The following is a 24355-nucleotide window of genomic DNA, read 5'->3' as shown; positions in this document are numbered from 1 at the left end:
GTAGTAAGATCACATTTACTGATGAGCAGAACATGTTCACTGTATTCAGTGGAATAAACAGCACATTTATACATCTTCTGACACTCGCTCCTGGAAAGAGTTGTCTTCACAGTGGTACCTACCTTCCAGCTGATATAAGGCAGCTGGTGTTGAATAGGTGGGTTTGTGCCTCTCTTCAGGATTAGATACTAAATAACAATTCACTTAATTTACCAGTAGGCATGTTTGTAACTGGCTTGAAATATGGACTGTCTTCCACATACTCTTCCTAATTCAACTACAGATATTACAAAGACGTCTTGTATTTAATCTGGAAGCCATCTCTAGTTTAATTCCTTTATACAAGCAGGGATGTGAGAATGCAACTGCATTGAGCCTGCGTCCATAAAAACTGCAGTTTGTTACATGTTGGTGGCACTGGTGTAACACATTCTGTTCCAGATGTCAGCTTGGGCCATGCTTGTCACTCCACCCAACATTGCACACAGCAAGATTTCACTAGGGCCATGTTTGCAGCATTGATTGATTGCATGTGTTCAGGCACTGAAGCAGTCACGAACTGGATGGGTGAAGTGGATGCTATAATATTTTTCATGGGCCAAACTCATTCGTAGTGTGATTTTGTGGTTGAGACAGGAACACATTAATGTTTCATGAGCTCCAAATAATGGACATATTCCAGTGCTGACAAGCAATTTGCTGTGTTGGAGTGTTACAGTCAGTCACTAGTGGCTTCCAAGAGTTACCATGCACTGTAGTTCGGACAGCTATCCTGGAAGGGCACACAGTATTTCTCTCTAAATCATGAAATAACTTTTGTCATCAATGCACAAGCTTATCCAACTATTATACATGGAAAGTAGTAATTTAAACAGTGTTGTGAAACTTGTTTGTTCTTCATTGCTATTGTCCTTGGCTGTTGTGTTCTTCCTCAGTAAAAAGAGTAACTATTCTAGGACTACATACGCTGTGCTATTTTGCCTTCTCTGTCTGCTAATAAATTACAGATCTATCAGGAAGTCATTTTTAAACTGAAGGAACATAGATCAGTCTATCAGCAAATTGATCTGAAATATTCCTGGTTTATTATTATTTTATTTGACTAAGGCTGTGGCCCTGATTACACTGAATGCTTACTGAGGCAAACTGTCTGAATGCCACTAGAAATAACTCTGAGGCAATTTTTTCCTGCCATAATACTTGTCCTAGAAGCAGTCTGTGTAGCACACAATAAGTCTTCCCACCTATGCAGGATGCCTGAATTCTGGCAGAAAACCTGAGACCCACTGTTCCTCCCATTAGAATCTGTCAAGCACCTGTGAGCCTTAGCTCATTCAAGTGATTTTTGTCTCTCCATACTCATTTAGTGTCAAATATGATAGCTTATCAGGTAATTTGATCCTATGTAGTATCTATAATTGTGTGTTATTATCACTCATTCTTCTATGTGGTGTGATTTTTTTTTCCCAAGGCACATGATATCATTTTGTGTATGACTGAGCAGATGACTCTTAAAAAGCAGACTAAAAAACACGCAGCAGTCTATACTTCTTGTTTTCTTCTAAATGGTCATTTACTTCTGATTCTGTTTCCCCACAGCTGATTTGAACTTAGATCTAATAAATCCAAAGAGAGCTCTGCAAAAGAAAAGCCCTCAAAGTGAGTGGATCTCTGTGAGAGCTTCATAAGCATGTTCCCCGACTTGAACAGCTTTAATGATTTGCCAATAAAAATTAAAAATAGTTTTCCTTGACCCATTTGCAACAAGTGAAGCTTTATTGTCACAAGTTTGGATGAGAGAAATATTTCATCTTTCCTATCACTGCTGAATTACCTAATGTGTCTATGTTGAGCCATTAAAAGTTAAGACATGTCAGAATGACCATGGCACTAAGCACTCTTTAATTTTATTGTACACAAAACATAAATTATCTACTGGATCAACATTCTTATATGACATCAGGACTATTTAAAAAGCTGCTTGCAATTTTGAAAGATCATTTGGGACAATGTAGGAAAACAGTTTTTCAGGAAGTAGTGGTAATCCTATCTTATTTTTACTCAAAAATGCAGACATAAGAAGAGGAGAGGTGTGTGTGTGTGTGTGTGTATGTGTGTGTGGTGGTGGTGTGTGGTTTCTCCTTTACAGAAAGGAGTTTGTAAAATAGTTTGTTCATCAGTTTGATCCTAAAATTAGATTTCTGCTGTCCCAAAGTTCTTTCCACAGCAACTAAATACCATTTACAGAGGAAATAAAGGATCAAAAATTACAGTCTAGAAAATTAGATGGAAATAGGTTTTGTATTTTTGGTACTACGGCTACTTACTTTTCCTACACTGGCAAGGAAAAGAACCTGACAAATTAAGGAGAGTCTTCCATTCCCATTTTCTAGGCCTCTTTTAGAGTAATAAAACATTTTACTTTCCATTCTTAATTGGGATTATGTAGAATAGTAATCGCTCAAGTCAACAGTATCTCTTGTACTCTATAGTTTTTCAAACTCTCCATTAGTCAGTTGAATGATGAAGGTCACCTGTTAAAAATATATCTGTTTCATAGCATTTTTCTGTGCAAATATGTGACTACTTATTAATAGACTTATAGAATGGTTTGGGTTTGAAGAGACCTTAAAGATCATGCAGTTCCAACCTCCTCCGCCATGGGCAGGTACACCTCCCACCAGACCAGGCAGCTCAAGGCCCATCCAACCTGGCCTTGAACACCTCCAGGGATGGGGCAGCAGCAGCTTCCCTGGGCAGCCTGTGCCAGTGCCTCACCACCCACGTTGTGAAGAATTTCTTCCTAATGTCTAATCTAAATTTCCCCCCTCACAATTTAAAGCCATCCCCTCTCATCCTATCACTATTTGCCTTTATTGAAACCATATTGACTGGTGACCACTAACAACACTGAACATCTTTTAAGCTGCTGGCATCCTGAAAACTAGGCTGCCTATGGGGTTGGTATCCTCTGTAAGTGTGGGGGGAACGAATACCTTCAAGAGGGTATCCTATAGTCAAATTCAAGGTATGAGAGTATGTTATCACAAAACCGTCACTTAAGGATGAGAATGCTGCTGGCAGAGAAGCTTCCTTGCCACAGAGAATGTAACAAAGACTCCTGAAAGTACACAGTAAATTTGTTATGGTTTTTTTTTATTTGCAATGGGTCAGACAGGAAAGTCTTTATTAGTCTTCTTCAAAGATCATTCAGGTCAATGGAAAGATTCCCTTAAACTTCACGGGCATTTGTATAAAAAGAAGAGACAAATGCCTAATGCCAATAATGACTGTTTTGAGTGGGGAATTTGTAGTATATCCATATAATTAATTTGCTTATAAGAAATATTTTTGCATATTATACGATTTTTCTGGTAAGCAGAAACCATAACATACTTTCGATTATTTCCCATTTGAGTTTCTTTATTTACTCATATCTCAACAAACACAACAAACTGAAACATGGAGCTATTTATTTCCTATTCTGTGATTAAAAAAAAAAAAAAAAAAGATACATTGCTTTGATGCCCAGAAAATACATTAAACATTCATTTATTTGTGAGAGTTTCTTTATATTATTACATATGCCTTGGTTTGGTGCATAGAAAGTGTACAGTTTAACATGCTGATTTTTATACCATTCTAAAAAGGTATGGAGCTTTACTCTGTAATATACGGGAGATACAGATCTGAGTTTCACATGTATTGCTGAGTACAGATGAGATTGGGATTTAGGCAATATACGTTATCCTTAGAAGAGCTTAATTTTAATGGGAGATATTTGTTTAATTAGAATCAAGCACAACCTTACAATCAAATAATAAGTACAAAAAGGAGTATTTTTTTAATATGTGCAACAGCTTGTTAGTCTTTTACCATTTTTAATTCTTTTCAAGCTTCCTCTTATAGCTGAACAGTGTTTTTTAAGTACCTAGGCTAAACTTTTCAGAAATTATTAGCAGTTCTGGATGACTATTCAGAGTTATCCTATCGGGGCCCAAATGCGAGTATTTGGCACTTTCTGACAATCTGACTCCTTCAAGGTAGTTAATATTGAGGTGAGATTACTAATCCTTACCAAACTTCTTCCATCCAAAGATACCACATATCCCACCCAATGAACTCTGACATTTATTTTGTTCCATATCCTCAGTCACTCTCTTGTCCAGCCAAGGAGCAATAGTTAAGATCTGCCTAAACATTTAAAAAAGTCTTAAATTCCACTAGGCAGCTGAGCATTTTTACACACTACTTATTTATACAGACAACTACTACACTGGGCTCACTTAATTTGCTCCACCCTATGTCTAATCAACATAATAGCTTGTTATTTGTCTTAGAATATAAACCAAATATTTAAAATAAAACAAAAAAAAACCACTATTGGGTTTTACAAATAAGTATATGACATAATAGTTTGTGGTAATGATTTACGTTGGAGCAGCTTGCTTGTCTGGGATTGTAAACGCTCTCTCAGAACCAGTACTCAGAGACAAAGATGTGAACATTGACAATGTTACGATGAGATACCACTCCACCCATGACATAGTTCATCTCCAGTTTCAGGATGGCATGGAAAGGTCCAACAATAGGTCTCACCTGGCGAACCACACCTATTGGGATAGAAACAGGTTGCTGAGATTAAAAGGGAAATCAGAAAGGTTTAGATGAGCTACACCTTGCTCCATTTCAGCAAGGGAAAAACTCTCCTTCATTTTCAGTACTGCCGATGGCAAGTTAATCTCTTGGATTTGTAAAGTAGATCTCTTGGATCTGTAAATGGCTTGCAAGGAAGTTTCCAAAATGAGAATAAAATATAATTTTTGAATCAAAATATCTTGCAGATCTAGAAAGAGCACTAAAATGCCTCTAATGGCAGAAAAAGTATATATCCTGAAATGAGAAAATGTATTATCCTTTATTCAGAGCAATAAACCCTTTAAGAAGTCTGTGACATTGCTTTTTAAGTAGGACATACGGAGACTTACCCTAGGTAAGACAGCACACGCACTGCTCTGAGGAGAAGACAGGCATGCACACCGAGGAATGCCATGCAATTTCTGGTATTGTGTTGAAACCACATTTCATTTGGAACAGTAGAATTTATTTGTAATGGCAACTATGATGCAGCAATAAAATCAACACTTTCCCTATAAAAATCTGATAACACAAATTTGTAAATTGACAGCATGTTGCATTGTGGATGGATGACCTACTGGAAGCAGCTAGAATAAAAGCAAGCAAGTTTAATGAGGAAATGTGGACTGTCACAGCATCTGTCCCTGCATCATTCCTTTCATGGTTGGTGGCCGTTCCCTCACCAAAACCTGCGGTTGATTAGGAAGCAAGTGAGAAAGGAGAAGGGAGCTGTGTCTTTTAGTCTTTTAGTTTCTTTCACTCAGCAGGATGGTGACTGCTGGAGGCTGAATGGTGAAGTCCTCAGAGGGGGAGCAGAGCAGAGCTTCTCCAGCCAGGGCTTGTCCCACCAACCAGGCAGCAGGGCAGGGGGCAGCCAGGTTTGACCAAGGGCCCAGATCACAGGACAAGCTCATGGTGGTGATGCAGGGCCAAAATCAAACTAGGAAGGCAAAATATGGGTCAGATGCAGAACAAGGGGACCCACAGCTCTGATAGAGTTGGAGACCAGCTGTCTTCCAGCACAGCTCAGGTAGGGATGAGGCTGAAATGGGTATCCTTGCCTCTGGGCAGGCTGTGGGGGTGGACCCTGAAGAGGCCATGAAGTCTTATTGGTGACTTGACATGATATGGCTAAACAGAATATTGTTACAACTTCAGACCTACACAAAAGAAAGTCAACAGGAGCTTTGCCATTGACTCCAAAGACTCAGGATCAGACTGTAAACATGTTCACACTTTACAGTTATTTTATAGGTCTAGTGTTATTACAGCAGGCAGCTACCAAATGGCTCACATCTGAAAGGATTTACACAAGAGGTCAAAATCACATAATCTCGAGGTCAGCCAGCAGGCACAGGGAGTCTGGCAGAGACTCCCCCTCCTCAGACCCCTCCTTCTGACAACTAACTTATTTGTCAGGGTGTTTGATTCAGAAGGATATACACAGTTTAAGAAAGGATTATTTAAGACGTATTCCTAGGCATAATGTTTCATAAGGAGGCAGCACAACAGTGCTTTCCTGAAGCCCCAGCCAAACTCCTACAGCAGTCCCCTATTAACGCATTGGCTTGAGATCTGATGGGAGAGAGAAACATTTGATTATGCAGGCTGTCGGCACCTTTTTCTAAGGCAGTGATAACATTACAGTTTCCTCCTGTTTGAATACCCATTAATATTTTCAGCGTGCAGTAAAATTGCAAACTTTTTTGCCACATTCACTTTGCTTGCCACATTTGATGAATACACTTTTTAAGCATCCTTCCCCTTACAATTTATATGTACATGCACATATATATATATATACACGCACACACACACTTGGTTTGGTTTGTTTTTTTTAACTTATCTTGGCTACTCTCCTACACCTTATAAAACAGACTGAGCTTGGCAGATGACATATTGAAAAAGAAAAGCCTTGCTAAAATTTCCCTCCCTTTAGGGTAGCATTCAAAGCATTTTGCTAACAACACATCACAGTATTGCAAGCAGTGTTTTCACTGACAACCACGGAAACATGCAGCATTGGAATCACTCAGTACTGGCAAGCTGTTTAACCCACCCTGTTAGCAGCTTATGCAGCAATCATCAAGCCTCAGATGGCAACGGTTGCTGTTTCCATTAGCAATATTTTTATAGTGTTCTACATTTTCTTGCTCTGCTCTGCTAGAGTTTGTTCTAGTCTAGAAGCCGGACTGCAAATCACAATTTTTCTGTGACAAGATGGTTTATGCCACAGTATGGCGTCTATCCATGCATTATTGATGTAGTCTTCAAAGCAATTACTAATTTTATCTTTCTTGTTTGGATGCATTCTGCTAATAGGCAGAAAAATGGAACATTTTCAAGGTGGAACGGGCAAACACATTGTGATCCATGTGGCAGTAGTTCTCCATGCAGTTCTCTCACTGCAGTTTTAAAATCAAGCTTAGCAATGGTCTGAGAAGTGAACACTGCACATGCTAAGACAGCTATATTGAAACAAGAAATGGAAGGAATGTACAAAGAAACACAATACTCTCACAATATGTATTTATCCGGTTTGTTGAGCCAGTGCCCTAGATGGTCCTGAAATGAGCACCGGTGCTAAAGAACTATTATTTCCCTTCTGCTCCTATTAAATAAATAGGATGATGTAGTCAGATGGGTTTGTGCTACAGCATTCATATAAGAATGCAGTCATCCTAAATGGGCAGAAGAAGAAAAAAAGACAAGAAGAACATCCTCCCCTAAAATCTTCTACTAGACAAAGAGTACAATAGGCTTTCAGCTCCTGAAAAATTTAGTCATTGAGATCTTTCCATTTTATTGGTGAAAAATGCTAAAATAGGAAACTTGAGCATTTTTCCCCACCAAACTCAAGGACAAATATGTGTGGAAACCATGCAATAGCAAAGCTGCTGAGGGGCTGAAACCTGGCTACAAGCTTATCCAGTCCCCAGTGATCATATTGCCATGGTGCTAGGACTTGTCTCAGAAATGCTGTTAAAGGCTACCTGCTATAATGTGTCACTGCCTTTTGATGCTACCTGTGCTGGATTCTTTAATGTCTTGGGCCTTTCACATAAGGTACAAGTGAGGGGCAGTTTTCCAGAACCAAAAAAACAGCCAGCAGTGCTTTGTGCCTACTCTCGCAAACAGATGCCTAAGGAAAAAGCTTGAGACTCAGGCATAATATATGTAATTCACATACATTACAATGAATCAGTCAGTATCTCAAAAGCGTGAAGGACAGGACACATTGAAGATGCCACATATAATAATTCTGGGTTTTTATAAGCAATGTGTCTTTATCAGTTACTGCAACATTTGCGTAAACATGTTGTTCTGCTGTGTCTTTTGGCAGACTATTGCTGTGTGCACATATGTGGTCTGGCATCCTTTGGCATTTATAGCTGAATATTAAGTACAAAAACATAGTTTATACTAATAGGAAGGTTACAATTTTTAAATGTACTGAACAGACAGGAAATGTGAAAATTACGCAGCTGCTTTTGGATGTCTTTTTTTTACCAGTTCAAACCCAAAATAGCTGTATGGAGCTCAGATTCGATGTGGGGATAAATGCAGACTGGGACTTCGTCCTAGATCAGTGTAGCAGTACACACTGTCCTGAGAGTCACTCTCTATAGGATCCCAAGAGAACCATGGTGTTGCTCATTAAGTGATACAAAACCAGAGTGCTCTCAATACCACCATCAGCTAGTGCTCCCTGGGACCAAAACTCAGAATCTGCAGTTGGTAAATGGGGTGAGTTTATTTAAGCAAGTTCATCCACATCCTAGGTTAGCATTTTGCAGCTGAAATCTGGGGGGAAAAAAAAAAAAAAGCCAGGGGATTATTAAATGAACAGGGAGATTTGCACTGCTGCTGAATCCCTTGTACCAGGCAATCTTGAGCATCTGTGTTGTCTTGCCTACAGGCACATCTATACAAGCAAGTACTGTTAACCACCAGCCTTATACACTGCTGTTGCTGTTTACACACTTTGGTTCATAATCTGTGACCCAAACAAAGACTCAACCTACAGAAAACTCTGTGTGTCACCGGCCAGGCAGGATACTTTCCATCAGTTCACCTTTGTTTGGTTTTGTTTTTTTTGTTAACTGAGCAGAGATGTTATTACACGCCCCAAATCTATTTGGGTATCTTCATGGTTTGCTGACCTCTTTTTAGAAAACAATGGTAAGACTTCTTTTTCTTCCACACTTTGCCTTATTGTAAGCTGGATCTATGCCAATCTTTTCCATCTCCTGATCTATGTAAGCAAACAGTGTTGGCTTGACAGTCAGTAACTTTTTGGATGTCACAGTTATTTCAGCAGTGAGAGTCTAACCATGGCCTAGAACTTTTAAAGCTCTGTAATTAATACGCTGAGCTGCTGTCTTGCCCTGTCTCTTCTTTCATGTTCCATGTTTCGATTTTGTCTAAGGTAAAATTATGCCACCCTGTGTAGTGAAGACATTAACTTAAATAATATATAATACATATTTTCAAATTAGAATAATGACAGCAATCAACAAATCTTAGAGCTACTGTCATTGGATTACTGCAGCTTTGCTTATCAAAGAAGATGGGATAAATAAGAAAGCAAGGTTAAAACTGTTAATCTTCCTAAGCCTTTCAGCAGAATTTCTATTATTGTAATCAGATGCCACAGGTATTCTTGGCTTGCCTATATTCCTTTGAGATATCATTACATTTCTCTGCTTTGAAACATGTGAGACCTTCAGGCACTTCACCTCTGTGTCTGGTTTCTGCTTGTATTTTTGCATTAGGCAGCTGATTTGCTAAGAATCTCCATTTTGAACTTGAAACACTGCCGTTTTGTTACATTAACCCATTCTAGATGACAAGTTCCTGCATTATCGTACATGATTGTCTCCAGAAATGCAGATTACTGATTCTGACACCTGTGCTAAAATCACTGCCCAGTATGGCAAAGAAGCACTTGCAAAACTCTTCAAAATACTATTACAAAAAAAATCGTGTTCTTTTATTTTTCCACTGTTACCCACAAAATCTGCAGTGATACACTTGCAATGAATCAGGGCCATTGTGTTCCTTACACCTCCTGCATTTGCATGTGCATTTTCTCTAGAGAAAGTTCCTCTAACAGGGAAGTCCACAGTTTCTCAGAAAGCAAAGCAGAACCCAAGCAGCTTATTTTCACACTGCCACTGGAAAAGGCTGTTTTGGGATGCCAGAGGGGATGCAAAATTTTATGTTTTCTGTGAAGGTTAAGGTCACAGGATTTTCCACAGGGATTGATCTTTGAGTCTAGAGAACTATTTAAATCTGTATCACCATAAAAACAGTACAGACATAAGTTGCACCCATTCCTCAAAAAAAGAGCCTCAGACAACCAAATCTTCTGAGGACTCCCACAAAATCAAGCTGAGAACCATTAGTGAAGCAGTCAAGGAATCAGAGGCTGAAGTGAGAGGCAACAGGGACTGCTAATTGCTGGGGAGCTGTATCTGATGACTGCTGGAAGAGGGGATGTGCTGAAGTAAACCCGCTCTTGCCTTGCCTTTGTATGTGTATGCAGGCATATGTATTTGTGTATATATAAACAACCCAGACTACTGCCAAATCAAAAGTTGTTCTTCTAAATAACCTGTAGGCTATGCTCAGGAAAATACAATAAATGCAGTTATCAAAAAATGTGATCAATTGCCTCAACCACATTTCAAGCTTTGTGTTAAGTAACAAGCACAAGAGCCCTTTTCCCCTTACTACTCTCCCATCTTTTCCCCCATACACGGTGTTGCAGGTATAATGTTTTGTTCTGGTCATCACATGCCAAAGGATAGTAACAAAACTACCTTTTTTTTTCCCCACTTTGTGCTCACAGCAAGCACAGAGTCTCATTTTTTTGTGATTCTTCTCCGGTGGCAAGTTAACAGAGAGACGTGGCCTTTTAGTATCAGTTGAATACAACATTATTGCCCCCCTTTTCATTAGTGCAAGACTTCTAACTTGACATTATAGGGAGGTACTGATTTAGCCATTTTGGGGGGGGAACAAGCAATTTATATAGGAAAACTTACCAATTCTTTTTTTTAAATCTTTTTACATTATTCAATTGTATGATCTGTGGTCAGCTAGAAACTAACCACAAACTGCCTAAACTTGGGATGGATGGTGTGGCATTGCAAAGGGAGCATGAAGTGATGAAAAGAAGAATCCACTTTTCTGAATCATTAATCTACAGTTAACATATTAATCTCATCCCAAATAAAAAAAAAAACACATTTTTTTTTAATTCTGAGATCTATTTTAAATTAAACATTCTATAAAAGTATCTAAAATAATTAGAATGGGCTGTACATTTGAAGTATCAAAGGTAGACAAACAAATCTGATCACAGCTTATTGTTCACTTTTCCTACAAAAAGCACACACTGCTATAATTTTTTTTCCTGGCCATGCATTATTAAAATTAAATTCCACAAATCAGAAACAAATAGGACAGCTGAGAATTAGTCTCCATTTACTCTGCTGTAAGTGGAACTACAGCCACATATGAAAAAAGAGAGTATTTTTCAGTAGTTGGAATTGGTTGCAACTTGCTATATGAAATACAGGATTTATCATGTGGCATACAGCTCCATAAGAATATTAATATCAGCTTCAGTGTAAAATACAGTCAGATAGCAAAGGGTCTAATGGCTTAAGAAAAGTAAAGACTCTCCTAGAATCTTGGTAATTCTTATGTGTGATGATGTTTCTTTGCCCCAATGCACAGCCTGTTTAACTGTCATTCTAGCTCTGAGATCCCCAGGCAATTCCTGCCGCACAGGCAGGAAAGCATGGTCAAAAAGCTGAGCAGGGTATGAGGCTTAACAGGTGAGAGACAGGAATACTTACTAGGTCTGGAAAAATGCATAACTCATTCATGCAGAATGTGTGACATTTTGGTAGCAATACACTCATTTCTATTCCTCATGAGATAAATAAAATCCCATAGGAGATGCATAAGATCCCAAGCAACTCAGTTTTTCCTCTGAAATTCCTAATCCTCTTTCTATGAGTCTACAGATGTCACTGTAAGTAAAAGCTAAAGTCCATCACAAAAGGACATTCTTTTGAAAAAATCACAGGGAGGCTTGTCAAGAGAACTTGCTATTACATGGTGAGAGTTAGTGCTGTTTTCAGACGGAACTTTTGGGATGAGCTGCTAGTGACACCCACAAGAGAGATATTCAATGACACAAAAACCACCTTATAATTTTTCTTCTACCTATTTCCCTTGTGCTTTAAATGGATTCTTGGAACCTGAAATGATTAATTTGGAAAAATTCAAGCACCAGAGAATGTGGTAAGAGCTGTACATCGGGAGCCTAAACTCAGCTGAAACTCAGGTAATTTACTGGGTTTTATATTAACCTCCAAGTCATCTCAGTCTGTGTTCTACATTTGCCTGTTCCTGAATCTCTCTTTCCCCACAAAAAACACTCCAGTCCTTTTTACAGCCTTATCAGAGATGAACAGTCCTAGTCGCCACAACACACGAGTAACAACTCTTTGAATGAATCTTTGAACATCACAAATACAGCCTTTAAATAGTCTGTTAGTCTGTGTCAGGCCACGTATGATTATGTACAAAGGATGGACATAGGTCTCCCCTAATGTTAGTGGACTTCTTTAATCACATGTGGACATCGCAGTAATGAAGCCGAGAGGTTATTCTCTCGGCCTCCTGGAACATAAAGCTATTGCACGGCTATTAAAGAAAAGCAGCCCCAAACATTGGCACACCAGCACTAATGTGTAGTGAACATCTTTTAGTAGGGAAAAAGCATGTTTATGAGTTCCCCTTAAGCAATACAAGAAGACCAATCTCCTCATGTTAATGCAAGATCCTGGACTATAATTTCAAGTTTGCTTTTCACCTCAAGGCCTCTTGCTTTATACTGCTGGCCAAGATTTTCAAAATTAAGAGTAAACATCTCAGCTGCCTCAGTGTTACTTAAGAGCCTAGTCATAGTTTCAAAAGAGGTGTTCAGGCAATTAGGAAGTTCTGGACTAGGGAAGTGATCATTGCAGTGGCTATTTTAAAGGGCAAATTTGATAGCATCATTCCAGAAATGAGCAAGAGAAAAAAGATCCACCCATGAATAAATGTTTCTTTGAATCAAACCATAGACAACGAGTTGCAGGTTAGGCTTGAATACCAGACTATCACAGTCTACAACATGTAAATACATATCTAAAATGTGAAGCCAAAACTATATAGCCAAATTGTTTTTTTGGCTCTGTAGAGCTCAACTCAAAGAAGTCATGTTAAGATTTGTAAGAGAAAAGTTATTTCTCATTCAGTATTTATTAAAAATATACAAAGTTCATCACTAAGGTTGAAAATAATTCAGATCCTCGTCACAAACAGAAAATATACATTTTAGGCCATTTTATCCATATTTTTTTTCTGCAAAAAGCTTTGGGGCTCTGCATATGTTAAATTAAATTCCCTCCCATAAAACATGTGCTTTATTCCACATGCTTATGTGCAAGTAATGATTTTTGAAGGTTAAATTTCTCTGCCAACTCACTGACCTATACCATGCCAGGAGAGAAAGGAAGTGAATCAACTGTTGGGTAATTGCTTAATGTATCTTAGCTTTGAAAATATAATGCTTCAAACATTGCACACCAGAGTATGTCTTACTGATTTGTTAAAGAAAAAGTTAGGAATTTTTTCCTTTTGTAGCAATCAATTCTTGTCATGTTTTCAACATCAGCACCATCCAGAATCAGAATCACAGAATAGTTGAGGCAGGAAGCACCTCTGAAGACCACCTATACAACCTCTTGCTCTAAGCAGAGCCACCCAGAGCATGTTGCTCTGTGCTGTGTTCAGTCTGGTTCAGAGTATCTCTAAGGATGGAGATTCCACAGCCCTAGGCAAGCTGTCTGTGTTCAACCAGTCCCAGCTTTCTCAGACTTCTTACATGACAGATGATCCAGTGCCTTAATCATCTTCATCGCCCTCTTCTGGACTGTCTCCACTATGTCTATGTTTTTGTTGTACCAGGAAGCCTAGAAATGGACACAGCATTCCAGTGATGACATCACCCATGCTGATTAGAGGGGAAGGATGACCTGCTTCAGCCTCCTGGCAACACCCTTCCTAACACAGCTCACTGGTTGCTTTTCACACAAGGGCATGTGATTAGCTCATAATCACCTTGGGACCCCCACAAGTCTTTGTCTACAGAGCGGCTTTCCAGCTGCTAAGCTCCTACTGTGTACTGCTACATAGAGTTATTGTTGCCCTTGGGCAGAACTTTGCATTTCCCTTTGCTGAACTTCGTACGGTTCCTGTCAGCCCATTACTCCCGATTGCTAAGGTCCCTCTGAATGGCAGCACAATCCTCTGGTGTATCAGCCACTCATCATGGTTTTGTTTCCTCTTCAAACGTGTTAAGGTGCACTCTGTTTCATCATCCAGGCCATTAATGAAGAAATTGGTCCCAGTATTGGTGGCTGGCTACTAGCTGTGCTGCTGATCACAACTCTATGAACCTAGCAGCTCAGCTGTTGTTCAATCTACCTCATCGTCTGCTTATCTAGCCTACATTTCCTCAGGTTGCCTATGAGTATATTAACAAAGACAGTGTTGAAAGATTTACTAAAGTCAAGATAAACAACATCCACTCTTCTTCTGTCATCCACTAATCCAGTTGTCTCTTTGTAGAAGCCTGTCAGGTTGGTCAGGCTTGATTTCCCCTTCATAAATCCTTGCTGACTACTTCCAGCCACCTTCTTGTCCTTAATATGTTTGGAAATGGTTTCCAGGTGACTTTGCTTTATCACTTTCCCAGGGACTGAGGTGAGGCTGACCTAGAGAGTGAGAGTTCCCTAGATCATCCTTCCTGGCCTTCTTGGAGATTGCAGTGACATTTGCCTTCTTCCAGTCCACAGGAACTTCTGATCACCACAGTCTTTCAAAGATAATTGAGAGTGGCCTCACAATGACATTGGCCAGTTCCATCAGCACTTGTGGGGCTACCCCATCATCTCCCATTGACTTGGGTATGTCCAGTTTGTTTAAATGTTCCCTAACCTGATCCTCCTCCACCCTGGGTAAGCATTTCTTGCTCCAGACCTCCCACTGCTCTGAGGGCCCTGGGACTCCTGAATGAGGCAAAGAAGGCATTGAATACTTAAGCCTTCTCCATGTATTTTTTCACCAGGCATCCTGCTTCACCCAGAAGCAGACACACATTTTTCCTAGTTTTTCTTTTGCTATTGATGTACTTCTAGAAGCCCTTCTTGTTGCCTTTCACGACAGTGGGCTGTGCCTACATAGGCAGTATCACAGACATTATGTTCCTCCAGTCCTCTCTAGTTCATGACTGTGCCTAAAGGCACAATCTAGCTGTCAAACTGCAGGCATTTTCCAGACCACCAGATGTCTGCTGACTTCAGAAAGTTAATGTACACCTTAGATTCCTCTCAAAAGCTAAATAGTTCTTTTCATTTTCTCTCTCTCTCTTTTTTTTTTTTTTTTGTGAAAGCTCTCTATATTGCTCTCAATTATTTGTGACAACAACAATGTAGGCTCCTGCTATGTGGTGCTCTATGGTTTCTGATATAATCTTTTTTTTCTAATAAGTGGCTGCTCTTTGGAAAATGAAATATTTCTTGGTAATCGTCACTGCAGGCATCAAATCATATACAGAAAAATAGCTCTGATGATATCATTAATCCTTGAGCTGCCACACCTGACAAATATAAATATGGTTAAAGGATTCACAAAACTCATTAATCAAAATACAAATACTGAAATAGATTTCCTCTTGCTTTGAAGTATATTGCCCTTGTAACATTGTGAATTAGATCTTCATTCAAGTTTCATGGTGAACACTTCACAAAATAATAGATTTAGAGAATCAGGTTAGAGTTGGATGTTAACAAGGTTTCCATGCCGAGGAAGAGCTGCTTCACAGGAATGTAGATGGTTATATATATCTTTGCTGAAGTATCTGGGATGAGATTTTCAAAAACATTTACTTTTAAGAAATGGACCTCCCAGATCTTTATTCAAATTCCTACTAAAATGGCCTAATTTTCAACTGTTGAGTAATCAAGTGCTTATAAAACACTTCAGAAGTCAGTTTGGACACGCACTTTTATAAGCTATGTGACACTGAGAGAAATTTCACTATTAGTTTAAGCAAATCAAAAATAGTGTTCTTCTGTATCCTCCACCCCTTCCCTTGGAATAATGCCTGAAAGTAAAGAAAAAAGAATATAGCTTGCTGCACAAGCACTAATGCAGACAACTGGGAATGGGCTGGGACATTTGTTCAGAGGCAGTCAGGAGAGAGGAATTTCCCTTGTGAGCACCAACAAAGCTCCAGATCACTTAATACAACAACAGTGTTCCCTATTAAGGAACAGAGAGTCAATGGTGATTTAGGTACTGTAACAGTGAGTATTGCACCAGTGGCATAACCAGGATTCCTAATGACTTTGGCCAGTTGGTGCAATGCGATCCACAGTGGCATATTATCTCAGAAACAGGAAAAAATGCCTGTGTCCCTAGAGCAATTCGATAATCACTACTCAGCAGGGCAGCTCAAAGCTGTACCCTTCTCTGGGAGGTATAAAAGAGGATTGGAGTAGGGAAAGACACCCCTCAGAAAAAAAATAGTAGTGTAACATGGTAGGCCTGCGCCTGAGACCTTAAGCAACACTTATTGCTCAGATCTCTCCCAGGCTCAGAGTATCTATTGACTACAGTAATTATTTATAAGCCATGTAATGACAAAGCTCTCCTTTAAAGACTGTCCAAGCAATTCTGTCTGAGCGTCTCCATGTACTCATAGGCTTTGAAGTTTCTACCTAGGGTATAAGTCTTAGTTGAAGTTTAGCTAAAACTGAATCTGCTTCTCTTCTTTTGCCTTTTGTTTCACTTTTAAAGAAAAAAAAGAAAAAGGAAATTACAGAACAGGAATGACATTTCACCATTAAATAGGATCTTTCTGCTTTATTCAACACATCAGAAATTTGGGATTCAATTTATTATAAATGCTATCCTTCAACCACTTAATGAAGTTTAATTTTGTTAACACTTGGGCTTCTCTAGAAAGCTTTGATTGCTGAAATGCATCAAATAAAGAGGCAATAAAGAGGCCTCACGGTATTAATACATTTTTTGGCCAGAAACAAATGGTAAATATTTTCAAAGCTATTACCTGTCATGTTGGATCATATGGAGCCTTGGTATTATGAAAGAATTAAAAACAACCTTTGATTTTAGTGAGGTTTGGCTAGTTTACAAATACTATGATCTTTATTAAGGATACCAAATAACTTCAGAGAGAAGTGCTCTTATCTTGGTTTGGCAAACTTGGAAGTGCTTTTAGATCTCTGGTTTGCCTTCCAGCCAAACCTCGCAATGGGTTTTAATGTTGACAATGCTGTGAAATCACTCATGTCTAAAATGCAGTAACTATACTTCGAGTAGCCTCATTAAAAAATAGTTTCCACCATATATTTTTTAATCTTTCCAGTTCCACCTTTGAGAATGTGACATGCATATAGTATAATAATCTTACACATTACAAAAACAGGTGGAAAAACTTCAAGGCTGAATATCCAAAATGTGCAAAATCACATTTATCAGCCTCCTAGTACTTTCCTCCCACTATTTTATCTACAAGGGGTTTAGTGTCCGCTCTGATACATTGTCTTGTACATGCAATCTCTCCATTGAGTGAGAGTAGCTCAGTTTACCCTACCTGTCCCAGGATCACATTATTCAGTTTCAGCCAAGCTTTGATACAGTAGCATATCCATGACACCTGGGCAATTAATTATTGTAACCTTAAGCATTTCTTGGCAAAGAGCCACATTATGGCAAAAAGCATGATATGGCTCTGTGATTCAATTTACTATGGAAGAAAAAGTACCTAATCCTGAGGATTTGACTTGAAAGCCCCTGTATAGCTGCTCAGTCATCACCTAGAGGCGACAGCTCTGCTGGTATTGTTAGCAGAATTTCTGACAAGGGAAGCTTTCTGAATCTTACTGTGTGTTAATTCCTGACCAAATTCTCAAAATAAGGCTGAAATAAAGGGTCACTTCACCACACTTGACCCCTTTAAAAATAAAAGTTCGAGTAAGGTTTTTTTTAAGTGAACCATGCATATGTGCATCATGCTAGGAAAGATTTACGACATGCCTTGAGTCTCTTATCTTCCATCTCCATTTTTATAGGGTGTGTAGGCACTACTGCAGGAATGAGATGCTTGCTATCAACACACAAACTTGGGAGCAGCAGCAGAAGCAGCTGAATCAGTCACAGAAATATTTCACGCTTAGAGATCCTCAGAAAAGCAGGTCTCCGACTACCCTAAACCAGGGCAAAGCACCTCAGAAAGCTGAACTCACACAGACATCTCTCAAAGGAATTGCTATACTATGTTTCTCAGTGTACCGTACACCAGATCTGGCTTTATTTGCTCATTTATGTAATATCTCAGCCCCCTGTTATTAATACCAAAAAATGCATGCTATGTAATCTGAGCCAAGGACCTTAGCTGTTCCCTGACTCAGTCCATTTCTTCCCCAAGCTGGCAGGTTTTATACTTCACACCAGAGTTCACAAAACTTCGTCAAAGTTGCAGTGTAATTTATTTGTCTGCTGGCTTTATAGAAACTGTAATCTAAAGTGGTCTGTGTGAATATTTTTGTAATATGTTACACCTTCCTACTCAAGGGGCGTGAGGAACATTGGTCAAGGAGGAGCATTTGATTACCCAAATATTTGCAATGTGCTAGAGTGAAATTTGACATTAGGAAGGTTGTTCCACTCAAGCACAAAACTCGTTCTCGCCAGAAAAGCACCTTCAGCATTTCTCAGGTACAAAATGAAAATTCATCTCCTCCTCAAGCTGCTTGTTTGCCTCCAGAAGAGCTCTCCAGCCTGACATTTTTTCCTGGAGGGAGAGGGAGGGTGTTGAGAGATTTGACTACTGAACAGCACAGTCATCAGTATCCTGAAAGGGCAGGTTCAGGCAATAAATCTAGGATCCCGTTTACTAAATGGCTTCTGGGCACCCTTGTCTTAAATGTGTAGCTACTAATTTCAACAGGGCAACTTGGCATAGAGAAAAACTCACAAAATATTCTTTGCTGAGGGGCTCCTCTTGTGAAAGGGGCAAGCCTAGATGAAACCAGAACAAAGATACTGAAAGGGACTGTGTCTTTTTTAATGTGAGGCTGCAAGCGCCTGTCGAAAAACCTGCTGAATTATGTCCCTGCTCTGTGTGCTCACTGTGAATGACTGGGCAGCATCGGTTTTGTATTCCCAGACACCATTGTTGTTTCATGCTAATGACATTATAGTCATAACAAAAGGTGGCTATTGTTGCTTACTTTCTAGTAAGAGTATCCACAAGGGAAGATAACAAGGGGGAGAGTATGTGTTGAAATCCTCACCCCTGTGTACAGCTGGAGCTCTCCTGGACACCCTGGCTCTGCCTACACCTAGCCTCCATTTCCCCACAGAAAAACAACTGTAGGTGCACTGCTACTTTCAGCATCCCAGCAGTGCCAGAAAGCCCAAATCAGTCCAGGGATCTCAGGATTAAGCTGAACAAACACATGTTAAGAGCCAGGCAGCCTCTAGCCCAAAGATGAAGACTCTAAAGCAACAGAGGATAAGGGAAAAACAGAGAGGAATATGAAGGTACTTGCCCAGCACTGCAGAGTGGCTCCACAGACAAAGCTCAGAACCAAATCTTTTGCTATCTAGTGACTCTGAATTTAATGTCAGACCATAAAAACATTTGTGTGGTGGACTGTGAAAAGACTTTGCCACACTGGGAATGGCCAAACTACTTATGAGATACAGAACTATGACCCCTGTGCTAAAGACAGGTGTCACAAAAAAGTCAAATAAGCCTCCACTATCCTTCTGCCCCTAGACAATATGCGACCCCACAAGCACACTTTCTTATGATATCTGGTTTTGTTTACTTTCTGAAGTCTCTCCCCAGCCTCTAATACTTTAATACTAAACAATTACGATACCATAGTAGAAATTGAACTACTAATAAACCCAGTGTCATGTCATCAGTAGTTGAGACACTTTCTGAAATGCTTTGAAGGTAACATCATGAATTATCATACATGTAAAAGAGGCTGGAAATCACAGAGATAGCAGTGAAATGCTTGCAAAAAAACAACAGAGAGCAGTAATATGTATCTGTAAAATTATAAGCAACCATTCATATCAGTGTATTCAAGCACCAGCACGATGTCCCTGAGAAGCTCTATAGGTACAAGTGAAATTTTATAGTTGTATTGGCTCTGGGTGCCTTTGATAAGTACAGTGCCATCCTGCCTAACAGGCAAGAATATACACTTAGGTTAATATCAAATGAGATATGGAAGGTTTCAGCCTATCAAAACTACTTTTAGCTGTATTATGAAATTTTAATATCTTCCTGAAGTTTACCAAACGACAAGGTTATATTACAGTCACCTAAGGAAATGAATGCCTAGCTGAGGGGAAAAAATGTTTTATAGAATTTGATAATGCCTTAGGCATTGATAGGACATTTTTGTACAGGTTGAAAATGCATTCTTCATTCTTCACTGACAGCTGGTTAAAGGAGGAATGCAGTGAAAAGTCTATAAAAGCTTTAAAAAAAAAACTTAGGTCTGCACTTCTGTTTTTCTCCTGCCTATGCTAATAAGTGATTTGCAGAAGTTAACAGCATCTTTTGGCTTCAGTGCCACCTTGGCCTGTAACCAGATCAGTCAACAGAGAGTCCTACAAGACCTCTTGAAGCAGGAAAGAATGGGCTTTTGCATCTCTGTTTAATACAGGAGGGTAGAAATATTGGAGGTAACATTTTACACAATTATTTTTCTTCAGCTTTCATGAAGTCTACATACCACCACTCCAGCAGGCTGCCTTTCATTCCTTCTCTTCCACTGAAAGATACTTTCTGTAGGTCAGCTGAGCTACTTTGGGAGTCTGTTCTTACTACTTTTGGCTCCTCCACGTCTGATACTGCTGATCACTAATTCCCATTTGATACATTTTCTTTCCTTGATTTTTCAGCACTGTCCTTGCCTGTTTCTTCTTCCTTTGTGGCGGTTCCTCTTACATTTCCTTTGGGAAACCATGTTCTTTCTTTTTCTAACATGCCCTGGAGCAGCTGTTTCTAGTTCCTTCTTTTTCCTTCCTCACAACCTGCTCTACACTCTCATCTCCTCCTATGACCTCAGATGCTATCTCTCTGCCCAAACAAATCACAAAACAGTCTGATCAGCCACTCTTCATCCAATTATATGTATTACTCAGCTTCATTAACACCTTCTCCTTGATGTGTCAGTGTCACCTTAAAGGGCTAATGGCCAAAACTGATGTCTTCAGTCCACAGTTCTCTGTTAGTGTTGAAGTCCTCACTTTTCTTCGGTAACTCCATCTCTAAACGCTCTTCCCACTCTCTAGACTTTTAGCAAAAGACACCTGCAGGTTTTGACTTTTTTTTAGTGTTACACTTTTGAGATAGTCTTGTTCCTTTCCATTCCACAAACACAGTTTAGATGCAGGTATTTCTTAAGGCATCATCTCTCTTCTTGTTTGTGACAACCTACCAAAACAATGTTTTACTAATGAAGGATTTCCTGCAAGGGCATCTTCATTGATCTGTCCTTTCTCCTGCTCCTTTACCAGTGCTCCCTCCTTTCTTTGCATCCCTTCATTGGCTTCCTCTGCTATGACATCAATTCAACGTTTATAACATGCAGCTCTTTCAGTAACACTAGTACTATTTTCTTGCTTTTTTCCATATGCATTTCACCTCTCTCTGAGTTAGTCCATGTCTTTTCTTTAAAAATAATCGTTTGTTTTCTATTGTTTCTCTTGTAGAGAAAATTTGTTTTGTAGAGAAAAGATATTAGGTGATGCAATTTCAATTAGCAGATACAATAGCTTTGATACTCTGGTCATTTCTCCTGAAATATTTCAACAGAATGAAACATGCTTATTATTCCTTTTACCCATGCATCTATGATTTATCATCAGAGTAGATGTATTCTCCCCCCTACAATACAGGCAGCTAAAAAAGCTTAAAAAATAGGCTACACAGATTCAAGAGGCATATGTCCATCAGTAGTCATCAAGTATAATATGCAGGTGTGCTTTTGCAGAAATGTATAAAGTAATGATTGCAGCAAATTGGAAATTTATATTTGGAGAAAAATTTTTCTTATGTTCCTAGAACTTAATGGGATAACCAGTAAATCTTTCTGATAACTAATACATCTTTTGGATATTGTCTATGCCCTTTGTCTTCTTCCACCCTTATACAGCCCTTCCCCTTTTTACAAGAAACTCCTGTAGACTAGGATCCCATCTTATTTATTTGTCTTGAAAACTTCCCAGCACTTTTACAGAAACACCTAACATTCTGATTATTGATAACATGAAAAATGATATTATGATGAAAGTAGCAGAACCGCTGCTGGCGGAATTATTTGCAACCCTAATTTCACGCATACAACATGCTGTCTTGAACCTCTGCCCCTCCAGGTACTATCAGCTGGGGTTTTGTTTTTCCTTTTCCAATTCTGCTGCAGGCAGTTTACTTTTCAGCTTCCATCCGTTAATCTCAAAGTACTCTTACATAGAGGAATTAATTAAGACTCTTACATACAAGAATTAATTAAAGACAGTAGTAGGCATGTTTTATCATCTCTATGTTGTACATGGGGGAACTGAGGTGAAGAAAGAGTTGCCCAATTCTTTTGCAGAGCTGGGAATGTACTTAGGCATATATTGTATCCTTTCAACCTGATGTATAAAAATATGCTTTCTCTCCTAACACTGCGAGGCAGATATCCAGTTTACCAAGTAAGATACCATTGACACGCAGTCCTATTATTCAGAATGGAAATGCTTCCCTCAGGCAAATACCTTGGCTAGTCAAACTTCTAAACACATCCTTCTTTCTTATTTCAGACAGAAAGAAGCACACGGCACGAAAAACAAACTACTGTAACTACTGTGGGATCTGATAACATTTATACTCTTCTAAAAAATCAACCCAATACCTGAAATCTGTAATCTTATCATTGTGCTTTAACAGACTCTCCCTCTTTCTCAGCATTCACATGTGTACTTCTGTTTGATAAAGAAAGAAATATAAACCTAATGACTTATGATTTTTATCTACAGTTCATAAAACCTTTGCACAGCTAACGCTGTACTCTCATGCTTCTGAAATGCAACAGTGCCACCTTCAGATCATGCTAAATATGACTTTTTCACAAACATCAGTAAGGAAAAAGCACAGCAGAGATTTTTCCTTTCATCCAGACAAGTCTTGCTAGAAAGCCCAGAAGCACATGTATAAACCTGAGCAGAACCCGCACACGCATATTCAGAAACACAGATGTTCACTGGGAACAGTGGTCCTTTATTTTCACAAATCATGAACATCAGAAAGAGCTATCAAATGCTACCTTTAAGTACCTGGCATATTCATTCTCTAACCATAAGAATCACAACCTATTCTCCCACCACTGCACTAGCAACTCACATTGGGCAGAGCAGCACATCAGCTGGGACCTGCTCATGCTCTGCAACCTTCACATAATCTGCCAGCTACCCGTGGGTATGTTGGGTCTCAGAGTGAAAGCCAAGCTACAGTACACACTGGAAATCATAGAATAGTTTGGGTTGGAAGGGACCTTAGAGATCATCTAGTTCCAACCCCCCTGCCATGGGCAGAGACACCTCCCACCAGACCAGGCTGTCCAAGGCTCCATCCAACCTTGCCTTGAACACCTCCAAGGATGGGGCACCCACAACTTCCCTTGGCAACCCTTGCCAGTGCCTCACCACTCTCACGGTGAAGAAATTCTTCCTTATACCAAGCCTAAATCTGCCCCTCTCCAGTTTATACCCACTCCCCCTCGTCCTATCACCACAACCCTTTATGAATAGCCTCTCTCCATGGACTATATACCTATCTGTATGCATGTATGTATATATACTAGATACACTACACACATTACATACTGGATACGGTATACTTTATATCCCCCAAAAAGGCCCTACTCTGAAAGACACCTACCAGAAAATACAACCTCAGTTTGTGCTCCCGTCCCTCTGCAGACCCCCTGCAGGTCTAGCATATAACCCATATGCACAGGTATAACTTCCGCCATGTCTCCCCCTTGCCAAGTTGAGACTGTAATCTGAATGTTACATTATGAAGTTTCTTCTAAACTGCAGCATTTGACAGATCAGTTTTACCTTCAACGGAGGGTAACAGTTAACAGTTTCAGGAAATTCAGTCCTGCTTTAAAAATTTTATTATTAACCAAAAAATTGGTGCAATGCTGTTTAAACAAGAAAGAACAGCTAATTAAATTTACAGTCTCTCTGCTGACATACTACATAGTATATTTTGTATTTGGTTTGATTATAAAGGTTAAACCTCATAATTTTAAAGGTACACTATTTGCATTTGTAATTAGAGTCAGTTCTGAAAAAAATGTTACATTAAAATGATTCTCAAATTAAAGTTTAGGCTTCTGGTATTTTGAATAAAAAATTATCTGTGATATTAGTTCAAATTACCCATATTGGACTGGAGAATATTAAACCAATATAGGCTTGAAAGTTGGTAGGGATTAGTTACTTAATTTCCTTGAGCTTGTTCTACAGTATTACTGAAAGAAGA

General features: G+C 39.2%; 1 protein-coding gene across 1 annotated transcript in view; it reads right to left on the bottom strand.

The window, feature by feature from the left end:
• Positions 1–3193: 3193 nt before the first annotated feature.
• Positions 3194–24355, bottom strand: part of FBLN1 (fibulin 1) — an 82438-nt gene continuing 61276 nt past the window's right edge. Inside the window, exon 17 of the mRNA XM_009564937.2 lies at positions 3194–4613. Within this exon, the coding sequence (XP_009563232.2) occupies positions 4474–4613 (140 nt within the window). The 3' untranslated portion in view covers positions 3194–4473. The remainder of the gene's footprint in view (positions 4614–24355) is intronic.

This window comes from Cuculus canorus, chromosome 1, assembly GCF_017976375.1.
Source record: "Cuculus canorus isolate bCucCan1 chromosome 1, bCucCan1.pri, whole genome shotgun sequence".
NCBI lineage: Eukaryota > Metazoa > Chordata > Aves > Cuculiformes > Cuculidae > Cuculus > Cuculus canorus.
The sequence above is the reverse complement of the archived record's forward strand: the minus strand, read 5'-3'. Positions and strand labels throughout refer to the sequence as shown.